Source organism: Dendropsophus ebraccatus, chromosome 13 (genome assembly GCF_027789765.1).
Source record: "Dendropsophus ebraccatus isolate aDenEbr1 chromosome 13, aDenEbr1.pat, whole genome shotgun sequence".
In the NCBI taxonomy this organism is placed as follows: domain Eukaryota; kingdom Metazoa; phylum Chordata; class Amphibia; order Anura; family Hylidae; genus Dendropsophus; species Dendropsophus ebraccatus.
The window spans coordinates 9055348-9070716 of record NC_091466.1 but is presented as its reverse complement, the minus strand read 5'-3'; the positions used below and the strand labels follow the sequence as shown (position 1 = coordinate 9070716).

The 15369-nt window shown below is 51.7% G+C and overlaps 1 protein-coding gene across 1 annotated transcript; it reads right to left on the bottom strand.

Annotated features, from left to right (window-relative positions):
• Window positions 1-1532: 1532 nt before the first annotated feature.
• KNSTRN (kinetochore localized astrin (SPAG5) binding protein) lies at window positions 1533-11759 on the bottom strand. The gene is made up of 9 exons (XM_069951121.1): window positions 11388-11759; window positions 11177-11251; window positions 7953-8082; window positions 6128-6172; window positions 5951-6050; window positions 5672-5786; window positions 4992-5053; window positions 3972-4046; window positions 1533-1890 (listed from the first exon to the last, which is right to left on the bottom strand). Exons 2-9 carry the CDS (start codon window positions 11217-11219, stop codon window positions 1759-1761), a joined length of 702 nt encoding a protein of 233 aa, XP_069807222.1. The 5' UTR covers window positions 11220-11251; window positions 11388-11759; the 3' UTR covers window positions 1533-1758.
• Between the last annotated feature and the right edge of the window lie 3610 nt (window positions 11760-15369).

Here is a 15369-nt window from a genome sequence, read left to right as displayed (position 1 = left end):
TGACCAGTACTGGGGGTGACAGTGCTATATGCCTCTGGCTGCCTGAAACAACAGCACCACCCCTGTCTTCAGGCTGTGTGTGGAATTACATCCTGCTCTATTAACATCAATGGAACTGTGAGCTGCAATACTGCACCCAAACTGAGGACATCGGCGGTGCAGTTACTGGAATTAAAGGGGTTCTCTGGGATTAGAAGCAGCACAGCTACAGTCTTCCAGAAACACAACAATCAAGCGCTTCCTTAGCTCGGCAGTCGGCTGCCTTTTAACTCTGCAGCTCTTCCCAAGGTGCTGGGGAGCGTCTCCCAGGACTGGATCCACATTTTCCCGGCACCCGGGGAGGCGCTTTGCTATAGTTCTCTAATAACCACCCGTAACATCACACAGATACGTCTCATAGTTGTAACATAGTTTAATTTATTCACAAATACACATGTACAACAATATACACAAGTCCTGGCAGCTAAGGCCCCATTCACATTGGTGGCAACCTACAAACATATAGCCACATGTCAGGAGTGCGTATGGGTGGGGGTCCGAGCCATGAGACCCCTGCCGATCGCTAGGCCTGTTCAGCAGTGCGCTATCTATGGTTATAATAGAAGCCTGTCAGACTTCCATAGGCTGCTTTATTATTCCATAGACTACTTGTCTCTACTGATCACAGGGGGTCTCATCGTGCTCGAACCCCCACCAATACAAACGTCAGACATGTCAGACGTTTATTAAAAGAATCTTTAATAAACTGTAATTTGCTTCCATTAAAAAAATCTCCAGTCATTCAGTACTTATCAGCAGCTGTATGTCCTGCAGGAAGTGGTGTATTCTCTCCAGTCTGACACAGCGCTCTCTACTGCAACCTCTGTCCAGAGCAGGAGAGGTTTTCTATGAGGATTTGCTGCTGCTCTGACAGTTCCTGACATGAACAGAGAAGGCAGCAGAGAGCACTGTGTCAGACTGGAGAGAATACACCACTTCCTGCAGGACATACAGCAGCTGATAAGTACTAGAGACTTAATAGAGGTAAAAAAATATTTTTTAATAAACTACCCATTTACAGCAGTCTATAGACCTGTTTGTGTTAGGGAAATCTGGCGTTATATTTCTTTTTGGCCGGACTACATTCAGTCAGTGGTCCCGTAGGCTGTGTTGCTGGGGATGTGACTGGCGCGAGCACTTACAGCAGCATACAAGCGATATATACATAGGTTCTGGTCCTCAGTAACTACAAGGTGAAGAACATTACCTAATAAAAGACATTTATACAGAAATAAAAACACATAGGAGACCGATACAGAGGAACCATTGATGGACACGTTACCACCGCCGCCCATCACCTTCTGTTTATTCTTCTTCCTTAAAGGGGTTATCCAGCGTTACAAAAACATGGCCACTTTCCCCCCTACTGTTGTCTCCAGTTTGGGTGAGGTTTTGAAACTCTGTTCCATTGAAGTAAATGGAGCTTAATTGCAAACTGCACCTGACCTGGAGACAACAGTAGGGGGAAAAGTGGCCATGTTTTTGTAGCGCTGGATAACCCCTTTAATTCTGAAGCTTTACAAGCTGTAGACCAGGGATGGGGAACCTTCGGCCCTCCAGCTGCTGCAAAACTACAACACAGCCAAAGGCTCTCCCGGCATGATGGGAATTGTAGTTGTGCAAGAGCTGGAGGGCTGAAGGTTCCCGATCCCTTCTGTAGAGTAACGTTCTGCACACAGTGACTGATAGGAGACGTCTCTGTTTTTGCCTTCAGATCCCTCATACGGCCAGCATCTTCTCTGTGCTCTCCAGGGAAAGCCGAAACTGCTCCAGATCCTTCTGGAAAGCTTCCCGCTCCTGGAGGAAGTGACGTCGCCTTTCCTCTGCCTCATCCCACTTTGTCCTCATTGTCTGGAGAATGAAAATAAAAATCATCAAAAATCATATGATACATAATAGACGCCTCCCTAGGGGATGCAGGGCGAGAGGGCCTCCCTAGGGGATGCAGGGCGAGAGGGCCTCCCTAGGGGATGCAGGGCGAGAGGGCCTCCCTAGGGGATGCAGGGCGAGAGGGCCTCCCTAGGGGATGCAGGGCGAGAGGGCCTCCATAGGGGATGCAGGGCGAGAGGGCCTCCATAGGGGATGCAGGGCGAGAGGGCCTCCATAGGGGATGCAGGGCGAGAGGGCCTCCCTAGGGGATGCAGGGCGAGAGGGCCTCCCTAGGGGATGCAGGGCGAGAAGGCCTCCCTAGGGGATGCAGGGCGAGAGGGCCTCCCTAGGGGATGCAGGGCGAGAGGGCCTCCCTAGGGGATGCAGGGCGAGAGGGCCTCCATAGGGGATGCAGGGCGAGAGGGCCTCCCTAGGGGATGCAGGGCGAGAGGGCCTCCCTAGGGGATGCAGGGCGAGAAGGCCTCCCTAGGGGATGCAGGGCGAGAGGGCCTCCCTAGGGGATGCAGGGCGAGAGGGCCTCCCTAGGGGATGCAGGGCGAGAGGGCCTCCCTAGGGGATGCAGGGCGAGAGGGCCTCCCTAGGGGATGCAGGGCGAGAGGGCCTCCCTAGGGGATGCAGGGCGAGAGGGCCTCCCTAGGGGATGCAGGGCGAGAGGGCCTCCATAGGGGATGCAGGGCGAGAGGGCCTCCATAGGGGATGCAGGGCGAGAGGGCCTCCATAGGGGATGCAGGGCGAGAGGGCCTCCCTAGGGGATGCAGGGCGAGAGGGCCTCCCTAGGGGATGCAGGGCGAGAGGGCCTCCACAGGGGATGCAGGGCGAGAGGGCCTCCACAGGGGATGCAGGGCGAGAGGGCCTCCACAGGGGATGCTGGGCGAGAGGGCCTCCACAGGGGATGCAGGGCGAGAGGGCCTCCACAGGGGATGCAGGGCGAGAGGGCCTCCACAGGGGATGCAGGGCGAGAGGGCCTCCCTAGGGGATGCAGGGCGAGAGGGCCTCCCTAGGGGATGCAGGGCGAGAGGGCCTCCACAGGGGATGCAGGGCGAGAGGGCCTCCACAGGGGATGCAGGGCGAGAGGGCCTCCACAGGGGATGCAGGGCGAGAGGGCCTCCACAGGGGATGCAGGGCGAGAGGGCCTCCACAGGGGATGCAGGGCGAGAGGGCCTCCATAGGGGATGCAGGGCGAGAGGGCCTCCCTAGGGGATGCAGGGCGAGAGGGCCTCCACAGGGGATGCAGGGCGAGAGGGCCTCCACAGGGGATGCAGGGCGAGAGGGCCTCCACAGGGGATGCAGGGCGAGAGGGCCTCCCTAGGGGATGCAGGGCGAGAGGGCCTCCCTAGGGGATGCAGGGCGAGAGGGCCTCCCTAGGGGATGCAGGGCGAGAGGGCCTCCCTAGGGGATGCAGGGCGAGAGGGCCTCCCTAGGGGATGCAGGGCGAGAGGGCCTCCCTAGGGGATGCAGGGCAAGAGGGCCTCCCTAGGGGATGCAAGGCGAGAGGGCCTCCATAGGGGATGCAGGGCGAGAGGGCCTCCCTAGGGGATGCAGGGCGAGAGGGCCTCCACAGGGGATGCAGGGCGAGAGGGCCTCCACAGGGGGATGCAGGGCGAGAGGGCCTCCCTAGGGGATGCAGGGCGAGAGGGCCTCCCTGTCAGACTGGATTATTACACCAGAGTATATTACACGGATCCAACCAGGAATAACAGGACCGGTGACCTGCAGGATTTAATATGTCCACCACCTATTCCTCATGAATCACTGACATTTGTATTAATGACCCATTATTACATTGAAGGTGGAGAACATGTAATGTGTATGAGGAGGAGGAGGATCGGGTATGCGGAGGAGGAGGAGGATCGGGTATGCGGAGGAGGAGGAGGATCGGGTATGTAGAGGAGCAGGAGGAGGATCGGGGATGAGGAGGAGGATCGGGGATGAGGAGGAGGATCGGGTATGAGGAGGAGGATCGGGGATGTTGCTGGGAGTGTTAGTCCCACCATTCAGATTACAGACAGCTATGTGAGACACATGGCCGCTCTAGCACATACCTGGAGGAGCTCCCGCTGGTCATTGGTTGCTGCAGTAAAACTCTTGAGTTCTGTTAGCAGATTCTCTCTGAAAGTCTAAACAATGGACAGCGGTGGCATCATCATCATCAATATGCTTTATTACAAGACAATGGCGAGATTATGGGCATCAATAATAATTACATTAAGCAAGTTATTCAGGATTAGATAAAGCACAGCTACTTTATTGCAGACACAGCGCCACCCCTGTCCTCAGGATGTGTGTGGTATTACAATTCAGCTTCATTCACTTCAATAGAACTGAGCTGAGGACAGGAGAGGCGCTGTTTCCGGAAGATAGTGACCATGAAGTCTAATCCTGGCCCATACATTTCGGACGTTTTAACCGAACCTCTAGCAGGACCATCTGACAGTCTAATATGTACAGGGGGCCTCCGGAAAGAAGGATTGGGCATGTCCATTCAAGTGCCCAGATCAACAACTAGGAGTCTGGCAGCGGCTAACCTATAACCACTTATACAAGCTGAGCGCTCCTGTATGAGGGGAGGGACGGGCCAGTGGGAGCTTTTGGCCACGTGAGTGTTTATCTGACAGCTATCCTACGCCTACACTGGTGACACTGGTTATAAACCAGGAGATACAAATATACTGCTGCGTCTGAATGGTGAAGGCTTTGGTCCTGGCTGCACAGATATGGGCGGCACGTCCCGAGGACAGGCACGGACGCAGAAGCCCCTTCAGTCAGCCACCAATATGACATTAAAGGAGAAGTTTGGGCAGAACTGTTTTTTTCCCCAAGTGCCAGAGAGGGAGGAGATAAAAAAATAACGGCCAAGGCGGGATCCCACTTAGACCAGACGGTATTGGGCCACGAGCACTGGAGGATGTTATTTCTTTTATCCTCCCCGGCCCTTTTTAAAAACAAAGTGGTCTGCCCGGACTACTTCTTTATTGGGCTAACCAGAGGGCACACCATGACCCCTCCAGAGGGCACACCATGACCCCTCCAGAGGGCACACCATGACCCCTCACCGTACTCACCTTGGTCTCCTCTCGCACTTTGCTGGTCTCCTCAGCAGCAGCGACGATCTGCTCACCTGAAACTAAGAGAAAACACATTGTACCAGAAGATCAAGCACCCAATGTACGAGAACTCGTATGGCACCTGGAAGACAATCTTCTTAGAACGCCCCCTGCTGGTAACAGGTAAGACAGCACTTCTATTCCCAATGAAGACAAATTCTCCCAGGGACAACATGACTGATCTGAACATGCAACTTAACAGGGTATGCCAGTGATTTATTTATTTTAAATCAACTAGTGTCAGTTATACAGATTTGTAAATTATTTAAAAAGTATTTAAAAAATCTCCAGTCTTCCAGTAATTATCAGCTGCTGTATGTCCTGCAGGAAGTGGTGTAAGGAGTACGCCTTTAATGGAGGCTTAGAGGAGGGACTTGGTGGGTATATTGGTCAGTGTCAGTTACGTCCACATGATGCCAGGACACAAGGTCTCCAGTTGAACATTGCCCATCACACTGCCCCCGCCATCTTGTCTTCTCATAGTGCTTCCTGCTTTTACCATAGACTACAAGACCTGCCCAGTACCGTGCTGCATATTGTGGCCCTTTCCCCTCCACAGTCAGCGGATAATCTATGTTATGGCCAATATAATCATCTTCCGCACAGCGGACCCATACACATAGCCATCTCCCTATTACCTGGGTCAATGTTCCTGCTCTCCAGAATAATCATGCTCTTCTCCAGACGTCTCTTCAGCTCCTCCAGCTCTTCCTTCATGGACTCTTGCCGGTCAGACATCTCTCGCATTGTACTCTGTAAGAAAGCATCAGACAGTACACGATGGAGATGATGGTGTGTAGGGATGTACAGCTGGATAGAGCCAGGAATACAGCATCAATGGTCCAGTATATATATGTATATATATATATATATATATATATATATATAGTAGTGGAATGCCATGTAGGACCCCTCACCTGTGCCCGGGTCACACTGGCATGTAAATGGTTGTTTGCCGCCTCCAGTAATTGATTCTTCTCCTTCAGCTCGGCTTCTGCTCTGTATCGGCCCACAAAGCTACAGAAGTAACACAAGACGTCTTATGTGTCCATCATTATAAGGAGAGGCCTCCTATAGTAGTATCAGCTACTCACCCCCGGGCAGGAGGACCCGCTTTCTTAGACACCACAGGCTTCGTTCTGTAAAGAAACAAACAGCAATAAATCACAAGATGCGAGAAGGTCCCTTCCAGGACACGGGGAGTATTACTGCAGTATTACACAGAATAACCAGCTGTGATACAAGGAAAAGCTTAAAGGGCTTGTTCACAAAAATGTTTTCTTTCAAATCAACTGGTGCCAGATAGTGCCAGAGATTTGTAATTTACTTCTATTAAAAAATCTCCAGTCTTCCCATACTTATCAGCTGCTGAATGTCCTGAAGGAAGTGGTGTATTCTCTGCAGTCTGACACAGTGCTCTCTGCTGCCACCTCTGTCCATGTCAGGAACTGTCCAGAGCAGGAGAGGTTTTCTATGGGGATTTACTGCTGCTCTGGACAGTTTTTTTTTTTTTTTTAAGTCAATTCTTTATTTTGGTTTCTGGTCGTTCGCTTTAGTGGTCGTTTGAGTTAGTTTATCGTTAATTGCTGATGGTCGAAAAAACGCTCAATGTAAGGGCCCTATTACAGAGGACGATTATTGTGCGAAAATCGTAATATTGTTCGAATTTAAACGGTAATTGTTCTGTGTAATTGCTGGAAACGATCGAAAAATCGATTGTGTGTCGCTCATCGTTGATTTAGATCTGAACCTAAAATTATCGCTAATCGTTTGCTGTAATTCCACATTCGTTTGCTCAAGTTCCGCGTTTTTTCACTAATCGTTCAGTGTAATTGCACATTGTTCATTGTTTTTCTGGGATCAGAAGGAACGATCATAGTAACGATCGCAATAACGATGGTAACTAACGACCATCGTTCTGTGTAATATGGTGAACGATTTCAGGTTAAAGGACCATTTACACAGAAAGATTATCTGACAGATTATCTGCCAAAGATTTGAAGCCAAAGCCAGAAACAGACTATAAACAGAGATCAGGTCATAAAGGAAAGCCTGAGATTTCTCCTCTTTTCAAATCCATTTCTGGCTTTGGCTTCAAATCTTTGGCAGATAATCTGTCAAATAATCTTTCTGTATAAATGGACCCTAACGCTAAATAATCTCGTTTGCGATTGTTTATCGTGAATCATTTATCGTTAAAAACCGCTCCGTGTAATAGGACCCTTACTCAAATGCAATCAGATGCGCAGCGAGTGATTGTCTGTGTAGCGCAATGTCTTTAGTGGATAAGCCCACCATGACCAATTCAGGAGTGAGTGTAACTGTGGTGGCACTAACCTCCATCATGGTGTGCTCTACACCACGAAGTCTGTGATAAGTGGGAACGTCCACCATATGTGGAACAATGTTCCCTTTTCAGCTTGGCACTGTCAGCATGTGGCCGAGTCGGATGAGCCCGTCCAAAAGAGATGTTCAGGTGTTTTGTACCATCGTGATAAAAGTTTGCTCTGGACAGTTCCTGACATGGACAGAGGTGGCAGCAGAGAGCACTGTGTCAGACTGGAGAGAATACACCACTTCCTGCAGCACATACAGCAACTGATAAGTACTGGAAGACTGGAGTTTTAATAGAAGGCAATTACAAATCTCTAGCACCAGTTGACTGAAAAAAGTACCCAGAGTACCCCTTTAAGAGGAAACCCGCAGCAAGTGCTACAGTCTAATAGAGCGCCCCCACATGGGAGAAAGGGGGATCAGCATTCCAGCCACCACTATATGCTCATTGAAATCTGCAGCCGGCCCCTGTATCACACAGAGACACCAGGTCATCCAGAACAGGGTGCGCCTGGTGTATATCGGGGGTCTTGGCTCTATCAGCTCAGTGGTCTCAGCAGGGTCACAGATGACGCAGTCACTTACCCGTTTTTTCCGCCTTTAAACACAAAATTGGGAGCAGCAGAAGAGAAGGCGATGTTGGGGTCCCTGCTCTGGAATGGAGCCGCCTTCTGAGGACAAAGCTTCTTAGCACTGGGTACAGCGAGGTCCAACACTGAGACATGATGACAGGGAGGGGTGAGTACAGCACAGAGGAAGATAGAAGCCCTGACTGCAACACCGCACGCCGACCCCCCCCACACACTGCTACACCGCACGCCGACCCCCCCCCCACACACTGCTACACCGCACGCCGACCCCCCCACACACTGCTACACCGCACGCCGACCCCCCCCCCACACACTGCTACACCGCACGCCGACCCCCCCACACACACTGCTACACCGCACGCCGACCCCCCCACACACACTGCTACACCGCACGCCGACCCCCCCCCCCACACACTGCTACACCGCACGCCGACCCCCCCCACACACACACACTGCTACACCGCACGCCGACCCCCCCCACACACTGCTACACCGCACGCCGACCCCCCCACACACTGCTACACCGCACGCCGACCCCCCCCCACACACTGCTACACCGCACGCCGACCCCCCCACACACTGCTACACCGCACGCCGACCCCCCCCCCCACACACTGCTACACCGCACGCCGACCCCCCCCCCCACACTGCTACACCGCACGCCGACCCCCCCCCCCACACACTGCTACACCGCACGCCGACCCCCCCACACACACTGCTACACCGCACGCCGACCCCCCCCCACACACTGCTACACCGCACGCCGACCCCCCCCCCACACACTGCTACACCGCACGCCGCCTCCCCCACACACTGCTACACCGCACGCCGACCCCCCCCCCACACACTGCTACACCGCACGCCGACCCCCCCCCCCACACACTGCTACAACGCACGCCGACCCCCCCCACACACTGCTACAACGCACGCCGACCCCCCACACACACACACACTGCTACACCGCCTCCCCCCCACACTGCTACACCCACTAGGCCCCTCCCCCCGTCCATTATACACCCACTAGGCCCCTCCCCCCGTCCATTATACACCCACTAGGCCCCTCCCCCCGTCCATTATACACCCACTAGGCCCCTCCCCCCGTCCATTATACACCCACTAGGCCCCTCCCCCCGTCCATTATACACCCACTAGGCCCCTCCCCCCGTCCATTATACACCCACTAGGCCCCTCCCCCCGTCCATTATACACCCACTAGGCCCCTCCCCCCGTCCATTATACACCCACTAGGCCCCTCCCCCCGTCCATTATACACCCACTAGGCCCCTCCCCCCGTCCATTATACACCCACTAGGCCCCTCCCCCCGTCCATTATACACCCACTAGGCCCCTCCCCCCGTCCATTATACACCCACTAGGCCCCTCCCCCGTCCATTATACACCCACTAGGCCCCTCCCCCCGCCCATTATACACCCACTAGGCCCCTCCCCCCGTCCATTATACACCCACTAGGCCCCTCCCCCCGTCCATTATACACCCACTAGGCCCCTCCCCCGTCCATTATACACCCACTAGGCCCCTCCCCCCGTCCATTATACACCCACTAGGCCCCTCCCCCCGTCCATTATACACCCACTAGGCCCCTCCCCCCGTCCATTATACACCCACTAGGCCCCTCCCCCCGTCCATTATACACCCACTAGGCCCCTCCCCCCGTCCATTATACACCCACTAGGCCCCTCCCCCCGTCCATTATACACCCACTAGGCCCCTCCCCCCGTCCATTATACACCCACTAGGCCCCTCCCCCCGTCCATTATACACCCACTAGGCCCCTCCCCCCGTCCATTATACACCCACTAGGCCCCTCCCCCCGTCCATTATACACCCACTAGGCCCCTCCCCCCGTCCATTATACACCCACTAGGCCCCTCCCCCCGTCCATTATACACCCACTAGGCCCCTCCCCCCGTCCATTATACACCCACTAGGCCCCTCCCCCCGTCCATTATACACCCACCAGGCCCCTCCCCCCGTCCATTATACACCCACCAGGCCCCTCCCCCCGTCCATTATACACCCACCAGGCCCCTCCCCCCGTCCATTATACACCCACTAGGCCCCTCCCCCCGTCCATTATACACCCACTAGGCCCCTTCCCCCGTCCATTATACACCCACTAGGCCCCTCCCCCCGTCCATTATACACCCACTAGGCCCCTCCCCCCGTCCATTATACACCCACTAGGCCCTCCCCCCGTCCATTATACACCCACTAGGCCCCTCCCCCCGTCCATTATACACCCACTAGGCCCCTCCCCCGTCCATTATACACCCACTAGGCCCCTCCCCCCGTCCATTATACACCCACTAGGCCCCTCCCCCCGTCCATTATACACCCACTAGGCCCCTCCCCCCGTCCATTATACACCCACTAGGCCCCTCCCCCCGTCCATTATACACCCACTAGGCCCCTCCCCCCGTCCATTATACACCCACTAGGCCCCTCCCCCCGTCCATTATACACCCACTAGGCCCCTCCCCCCGTCCATTATACACCCACTAGGCCCCTCCCCCCGTCCATTATACACCCACTAGGCCCCTCCCCCCGTCCATTATACACCCACTAGGCCCCTCCCCCCGTCCATTATACACCCACTAGGCCCCTCCCCCCGTCCATTATACACCCACTAGGCCCCTCCCCCCGTCCATTATACACCCACTAGGCCCCTCCCCCCGTCCATTATACACCCACTAGGCCCCTCCCCCCGTCCATTATACACCCACTAGGCCCCTCCCCCCGTCCATTATACACCCACTAGGCCCCTCCCCCCGTCCATTATACACCCACTAGGCCCCTCCCCCCGTCCATTATACACCCACTAGGCCCCTCCCCCCGTCCATTATACACCCACTAGGCCCCTCCCCCGTCCATTATACACCCACTAGGCCCCTCCCCCCGTCCATTATACACCCACTAGGCCCCTCCCCCGTCCATTATACACCCACTAGGCCCCTCCCCCGTCCATTATACACCCACTAGGCCCCTCCCCCGTCCATTATACACCCACTAGGCCCCTCCCCCGTCCATTATACACCCACTAGGCCCCTCCCCCGTCCATTATACACCCACTAGGCCCCTCCCCCGTCCATTATACACCCACTAGGCCCCTCCCCCGTCCATTATACACCCACTAGGCCCCTCCCCCGTCCATTATACACACACCAGGCCCCTCCCCCATCCATTATAACAGTACACACCTGGCGCTGGGGCTCTCAGCACTGGCAGCTTGGATCTCTCCATCAGGACACAATGTACGATGAGGAACCGGTCACCTGAGAATACACAATGCGCTCAGTGCCTGCAGCTGCTGTGGTACTACACCTCCCAGCATGACCTGGCGGCTGCCCGCTCGCTGGGAGCTGTGGTATGACAGGCCGGTGTACACGCGCTCTATAGCCTCATACTCACCGCACTCCTCTCCGGTATCCGCGTTACCGCACTCACCGCTTTACTGCTCTGTTGCTTTTTTTTTCCCGGGAGCCGTTTTTCAAAAATTGGTGACGTAATTTCCGAACATGCGCAGATGCCGAAGCCGGATGCTCTGTCTCTGTGGAACGCAAAGCTGAACGAACCTGAGGTACAGCGACACCCAATGGTGAATGGTGTCATTACACGCTGGGGCTAGAACGCGGCAAAAACCGATAGCTGAAAGAACCAGAGGACAGCGACCCCTACAGGTGGATGTTGTCATTACACGCTGGAACTAGAACGCGGCAAAGCTGAGGCTGATGTTTTTTTATCCTCTTTAGCACAATTGTGAGCGTTATATACATAGGGGGAGATTTATCAAACATGGAGTGAAGTGAAACTGGCTCAGTTGCCCCTAGCAACCAATCAGATTCCACCTTTCAATTTCCAAAGAGTCTGTGAATTATGAAAGGTGGAATCTGATTGGTTGCTAGGGGCAACTAAGCCAGATTCACTTTACACTATCATAGTTGCCAACAGTCCCAGTTTTGCCGGGAATGTCCCGATTCTGAGGAGACAGCCCTGGCAAAAGCATGTCCCAGGTATGTCTCGGAAGCTCCACCCCCTCCGTGGGAAGCCCCACCCCGTTCCGGAGCACGTGATGTTGCTCATGCAGAGTAGGGAGAGGAGTCCCTGGGGGATTAGAGGAACCATACTGGTGAGGTAAGTATAGCTTTTTTGTTTTAAATATAGATGAAGGGACAAGAGGATGCTGAAGGGGGTACTGGTATGCTGATGAACGGACAGGAGGAGGATGAAGAGGGAAGTAGTATGATGATGGAGGGGCAGGAGGATGAGAGGGGTAGTTGTTGCCCATTCTATTTGTTGCTCATAGCAACCAATCACAGCTCAGCTTTTAATATTCATAGCAACCAATCACAGCTCAGCTTTTAATATTCATAGCAACCAATCACAGCTCAGCTTTCATTATTCATAGAAACCAATCACAGCTCAGCTTTCACTATTCATAGCAACCAATCACAGCTCAGCTTTTAATATTCATAGCAACCAATCACAGCTCAGCTTTTAATATTCATAGCAACCAATCACAGCTCAGCTTTCACTATTCATAGCAACCAATCACAGCTCAGCTTTCATTATTCATAGGAACCAATCACAGCTCAGCTTTGACTATTCATAGCAACCAATCACAGCTCAGCTTTCCCTATTCATAGCAACCAATCACAGCTCAGCTTTCATTGTCCATAGCAACCAATCACAGCCCAGCTTTCATTATTCATAGCAACCAATCACAGCTCAGCTTTCATTATTCATAGGAACCAATCACAGCTCAGCTTTGACTATTCATAGCAACCAATCACAGCTCAGCTTTCATTATTCATAGCAACCAATCACAGCTCAGCTTTCATTATTCATAGCAACCAATCACAGCTCAGCTTTATGTTATAAGAGCTTTATCAGAATAAAAGCCGGGCTGTGATTGGTTGCTATGGGCAACAGAGTGAATGTTAGTATGACAGTGCCAGATATCAGCACCATTGTGCTATGTTTCTTTGGAGCAATGGATGGCTGACTTTGTTTGTGGGCAAAAGACAAAAGAAAAAAAAAAAGCTGAGTGTGAACATGGCCAAGCAGCTCAAACCAAACAACACGCAGTAAAGATAAACTGTGTGGGCACTAAGCGATGCTTTTCCAGGGAGGTCAACAGAACTGAACGTGTGTAATGTTTTATCTCCCACAAAAGGTTAAAATAAACCTGTGGGGTAAAAACAATAACAACCTGCTGCACTCCCCCACTATTCTGATGGTGCCCACTCAGCCAGGTCCTTGCATGGGACCCCTATTTTCTCTTACACCGGTAGTTGGAATCCCACTGATCATATGGGTTTATGGAAAACCCCTTTAAGCCTGGTGTTCTTATACCAGTCTACAAATAAATCTACCAGTAACGTTAAGGGAACTTACCGGACTCTTCGGGTTAGACAGTGTTCTCCGAACCCGAATGCTTGGCATTTGACTCTCCGTGGCTGGAGAAGTTGAATGCCGTCCTAAGGAGTCTTGGAAAACACGGATACAGCCATAGGCCATATGCTGTTTTGCTGGCAGCATCTAACTTCTCCAAACACCAGGAGTCCACCATCATTAACCGCTGGATCCATTCGACACCAGTCATATAACTCTCTAAATGCTATGGCCTATTGCTGTATCCCTTTTTCCAGCACTCCTTAGGGCTGCATACAACTTCTCCAGCTACCTAGAGTCAAATGCTGCCAGCAAGTTAGATACAGCCATAGAACATTGCTGAACCCCAACATTTTGGGAAGTCCGCTCAACACTATCTACCAGACTAAGATTGTGGTCACCGCGTGGGGTTGAATCCATGCCCCCATGTGGTCACCAGTAGCTGCGTGATGTTGTTGGGATTGGCGGTCTCTCTGAGCTGTAAGCTGGTGTAGAGTTCCACTACGATATAAACAATGGGTATGGCGGGCCGCTAAGTCCCCTCCATGCCACCACAGGTGTATTATAACTAGAGATAATCGAACATCGGGATTTTTCAAGTTTGTTCGAACTCGAACCATCGGCTTCCCATTCAATTTCAATGGGAAGCCGATCGTTCGAATCCCAATGTTCAATCATAACGTCCCCAAAAATGTTTATCAGACTTTCCCCCATAGACTTGAGAAGATTTAGGAATCACAGCAAGAGATTGTTCAGAATAAAATGATATTTATGGAGCACATTGTTACAGAGTCCTATGAAATATAAGAAGGTTACATATAGAAGTAAATATCATTGAAATGTTATACAACATTACACAGGCTAACACGTACCCAGAGGTTTTTGTTGCTTTACTAATCTTAAAAACTTTTTTTTATTTGCATGAATTTTTACCCAACATCATCTGCTAAGGATGCATTGGATGACAATAGTTCATGTCAGGGTTGTGTCACACAAAGAGTCACCACTTTTTTTTTTTTTTTTTTGCATAAATGTGTAAAAGATAGTGAAAAATGGAGAAGTAAAAAAAAAACACATAAAAAATACTGACAAAAATTATACATATAAAAATATATATGAATAATAAAGGGGTATTCCACTCAGACATAACTTTTAACTTTTGATATGTTGCTGCCCATGGTGAGACTAACAATTCCTTCCATACTTGTTATTATCTATTCAGTCTCCTTCCCCCAGTTCTCAGCCGCTGCTTTCTGCTGAAGACACAAAAATCTGTATGTGAGCCTTTCTCTCTGTCTCCCTCTCCTCCCCCCTCCCTTCTGAGACGGTTGATGCAAACTTTAAGGCTTTATCTGCAACATTTTAGCTTCTTTGTAATGCTGGGAGCTGATGATCTCACAGCATTACAAAGAAGCTACAAAGTTGCAGATTAAGCCAGTCAGGGACTTGTTTACATCAGCTGTCTCAGAAGGGAGGGGGGAGTAGGGGGAGGAGGAGACAGAGACAAAATCTCACACACAGATTTGTGTGTCTTCAGCAGAAAGCAGCAGCTGAGAACTGGGGGAAGGAGACTAAATAGATAATAAGTATGGAAGGAATTGGTATTCTCACCATGGGCAGCAACATATCAAAAGTTATGTTTCAGTGTACCCATTTGAATTATATGTTTTTTATATACTTTATAATGAATTACAACGTGTTACTCTTGTAGTTGTTCCTCAATGAGACCCTAAAAGCTACGCGACCTGTATATCTGTGTATTTATGTGTCTCCATAGCAGAGCTCGCCATCCGTTGCAGACCATTGTGTCCTGGCAGCCTGAGGTTGTAGATTTGCATCAGCTGTATAAGTTAGTTTTTGCCTGGCCATTCAGTAACTCACTCCAACCAGTCTATGTCCACACAAATTTTTTGACCTTTTTTTTTTTTTTTTTTTTTAGCTTTTTCAAAATTACATGTTTCTCCTTCCCTTCAATTAAGGGACTTGGCTTGACAAAGGA